This window comes from Acromyrmex echinatior, chromosome 19 (genome assembly GCF_024713525.1).
Source record: "Acromyrmex echinatior isolate Ae372 chromosome 19, ASM2471352v2, whole genome shotgun sequence".
Lineage (NCBI taxonomy): Eukaryota > Metazoa > Arthropoda > Insecta > Hymenoptera > Formicidae > Acromyrmex > Acromyrmex echinatior.
In genome coordinates, this window is record NC_141870.1 from 7,649,813 (window position 1) to 7,653,530 (window position 3,718).

At 49.7% G+C, this 3,718-nt stretch overlaps 1 protein-coding gene across 1 annotated transcript; it reads left to right on the plus strand.

The window, feature by feature from the left end:
* Positions 1–787: 787 nt before the first annotated feature.
* On the plus strand, positions 788–2,446 carry LOC147906718 (uncharacterized). Its single transcript, XM_087416014.1, has one exon. The coding sequence runs from the start codon at positions 1,687–1,689 to the stop codon at positions 2,296–2,298; it is 612 nt and encodes a 203-aa protein (XP_087272140.1). The 5' UTR covers positions 788–1,686; the 3' UTR covers positions 2,299–2,446.
* Positions 2,447–3,718: the final 1,272 nt, after the last annotated feature.

The following is a 3,718-nucleotide window of genomic DNA, read 5'->3' on the forward strand; positions in this document are numbered from 1 at the left end:
TACGGAATTTTCTTATTATGTAAAAGCACAAGAGCGGTTCGTTTTGTACTGGATGGATACGCATTTCTCGTTCTTTCTTTACAACATGTGATTCGCGAAACCACTTCAACAGACTTGAAAAAATATTATTTAGATTTGACATTCGATTGATCCACCTATCTAAATATTATGTAAATGTGATCGGGAATATATCCGGTGTCAGAGGCTTGAATTATTTTCTGTTTACACGATTAATAAATATTGTTAATGACAAAAAGGGATACAATATAGAGACGAGTCGATAAAAATCTTTTCAAAAATTCTTCTCCAAGAATCCTTTCTTTTCAACATTTCCATTGTTGGAATATTTGCCCCACCACGTATGATAACTTAGCCCCCATACTTTCTGAGTCTATGGGATAAATTCACTGAGTAAATTCACTCAGGGATAATTTCATTCGTCGAAAACCGAACGTCCTATCTCTCGTTACGCGTGACATCGTTGTTGATTGGTCAAATGACGGAGAAGTGGGAAAGAGACGCGCGAAGAAGGGCACAGGAAACTGGAAGGGAATATCGCGGATAATTCGCTGAGGATGGTATAGGTAGGGTATAGGCGAGGAGGGATGAATCATCGTCGTCGGCGTTACGACAAAAGATATGGAGGTGGGAGATGCGCGCAAACTAATACATCCGCGACGGGTACCGCGCAGGTGGTGGGGCAGTCCGACTGACGAGTCGAAGTCGACCTTCGCGACGGCAACGGAGTTGGCAGTCAGAATTCTAGTTGTCGTCGCGCTCGATACAAGTATTCGGGTGACAAGGTACGAAGTAAGCCTTTAGAGAGCCTTTAGAGAACCTTGAAAGAGTTTAGAGTTTTGTGACCATCTCGTAGAACGAAAATCAGACGTTTCGCTACGCGAAACGAACGCGCATCTTTCGAGGTGTTATTCGTGCTCGCGAGCATCGCGTTGATCACTTTGATTGAGACCTGGTAGGGACGGCCTCAACACGGCGTGGTTACAGTGCCCTGTGACATGTGCTGAACTGCTGCAGAGGGACGGTAGTTTGCGTGTAGGATGGTCGCGAGTGCGCATGATACCACTAGTGAGAAAAAGGCTGCAGTGCTACAAATACTTCGCGGTGGGTCACACCAGGATGCTATGGACAAGAGCGCTGCAGGAGCGCTGTGGACAGGAGTGGTGGATGCTTTAACTGTGGTAAAGAGGGCCATACTGTTGTTGGCTGTAGGACTCCGCCTCACTATCCGTATGTGCTATTAGAAACCTGCCGGCTGAGCACAGGGCTGGCGGAGAGGGATGCGTTCCTTATAACAGTCCGACGCGAGTGATAGTGGCTGCTGAGACGAGTGGTAACGATAGAAAGGGTGATGAGCAAGGGGAATCAACTGTCCCTGTGTCGGAAGATATTCCCCCTACGGAGGAGGGGATGGAAGTTGATTTGTCCAATGGCTAGCATTGGACAAATCAATGTGAACCTGCGCAGGACCTGATTGCGCGGGTGTGTGAGGAAGAGAGACTTGAACTCGTGGCAGTTTCGGAGCCGCATTCGACAAATGACGGACGTTGGCTCTTCTCCTTGGATGTTCCGCCGACTGCTGCCTTGGTTTGGCAGTATTCTTATGCGGACGTTCCGTGTGCGCCTTTATTTGGGGGGAAGGGTTTCGTTGCGGTTGAATGGGGAAAGATGATAGTTTTTAGCTATTACTTCTCCCCTAACCTGCCGGACGTGGATTTTGAAAGGGGACTGCACGATTTGGGTGCTCGCATCCTGTCGTGCAGTCAAAGACCTTTGTTGATTTTGGGTGATTTCAATGCCAGGTACTTTGCATGGGACTTGGGCGATGAGAACCGGAGAGGCAGAATTTTGTCAGGCTGGGCGAGGGATTTGGATCTGGTCCTATTAAACAGTGGTTTTGTGCCCACTTGCGTGCACTCGTGTGGGGCGTCATGCGTGGACCTATCATGGGCCTCGTTCTCGATGGCTCGCAGAGTTAGCGATTGGCGCGTGGCGATAGATGTCGAGTCTCTTTCGAATCACCATTACATCCTTATGAGGGTGCAGGAGAGGATAGTCGATTTTCTAAGGAGAACTGATGGGAACAAATACTTTCCACGGTGGAGTATTGGTAGGGTCAATATGGACCTATTAAGCGCGGCAGCCAACGTAAAGGCCTCTCCTCCTCATGGGGATGTGGCGGCGGAATCCCTGGCTGATGGGCTGAATGCGGCGTTGACAGAGATCTCGGACGTCTCGATGCTGCGTTTGAGGGCCACCTGTAAACCGTCGGTTTATTGATGGAATGAGGAGATCGTTGAACTCCGGGTCCGTTGTGTACGGATTCGGAGAAAATTATTAAGACAGCGTAGAAGGTACCATGACTCCGAGATGATCCGAGGTCTCTGGTCTGAACTGAAAGAAGGAAGAAAGGCACTCAGGGGGGCTATTAGGAGGTCGAAGATGAACCTATGGTGGGATCTTCTCAATACTCTTGATAAGGATCCATGGGGCATGTATCGTATAGTGCTCAATAAATTGCGGATGAGTGCGTCTCAACTTATTGAGTCTCTCCCTCCAGGAGTCGTGCGAGAAGTGATCGTGGCGTTATTCCCTCCTGGTGCGGGGGGGGGGTGGATGTTGCCTCCCCCGTCCAGTGGGATGACGCGTTGGCTATAACTGGCGAGGAGATCAAGACTTTGTTCGCCAGAATGAACATTGGTAGGGCTCCTGATCCTGATGGGATCATCGGTACGTGTGATATCTTGATCAAGCATTGGATGAGCTGCTTTACGGCGTGTCTCGGGGAGAGGGTTTCCATCCAGTTGGAAAAATGGCGCGGTTGGTGCTGCTCAAGAAGCCGGGGAAGCCTGATCGGGCGCCGTCGTCCTACAGGCCAATCTGTCTTCTGAGTGAAGCAGGAAAGCTGCTAGAGAGGATTATCTGCAACCAACTGACGCAGTGTCCGGATGAGTCTGGCGGTATCTCGGAATCTCAATTCGGATTCAGATCGCAAAGATCTACGGTAGATGCCATATGGAAGTTTCGTGCGATGATGGATGATGGGGTGCGGCATGGGGGGGGTGATGTTGGCTGTGTCTTTTGATATAGCCAACGCCTTTAACTCCCTCCCGGATGGCCTGTCATCAGAGACGCGCTAGTGGAAAAGGAGATTCCGGGATATCTCCGGCGCATTATGGATAGCTATCTGTCGGACAGATGGCTATCCAGAATGGTCCTACATAGACAGGAACGATAAGTACGCAAGATCCCCTATGATGCGCGGAGTTCCTCAAAGTTCGGTCCTGGGACCGATTTTGGAATGTCGGATACGACTCTGTTTTGTGTGTCGGCTTGCCGTTGGGTTGTTCCGTTTTATGCTACGCGGATGATACTCTTTTGATAGTGAGAGGGCCGTCCTTACACGAGACAGTTTTTAGGGCGGAACTGGGGGCGGCTGTTGTAGTCGAGGCGATCAAGCGGTTAGGTCTCGAGATGTCGATAGGCAAAACGGAGGCCATAACATTCATGTGGGAGGTATGCAAGCATTAGAATAGGAGATGCGAAAGTCGAATTGCGATCTTCGATGAAATACCTGGGATTGATGTTAGACTTAAGTGGTCCTTTCGAGAACACTTTCGTCGACTCTTTCCCTGGGTTCTGAGGATGGCAGCGGTCATTGGCAAATTAACGGCCAATATTGGTCCTGGGGAGTGCAGGC

Coding starts and splice junctions, on each gene's coding strand:
- LOC147906718 (XM_087416014.1), top strand. CDS start 1,687: ATGATAGTTTTTAGCTATTACTTCTCCCCTAACCTGCCGGACGTGGAT.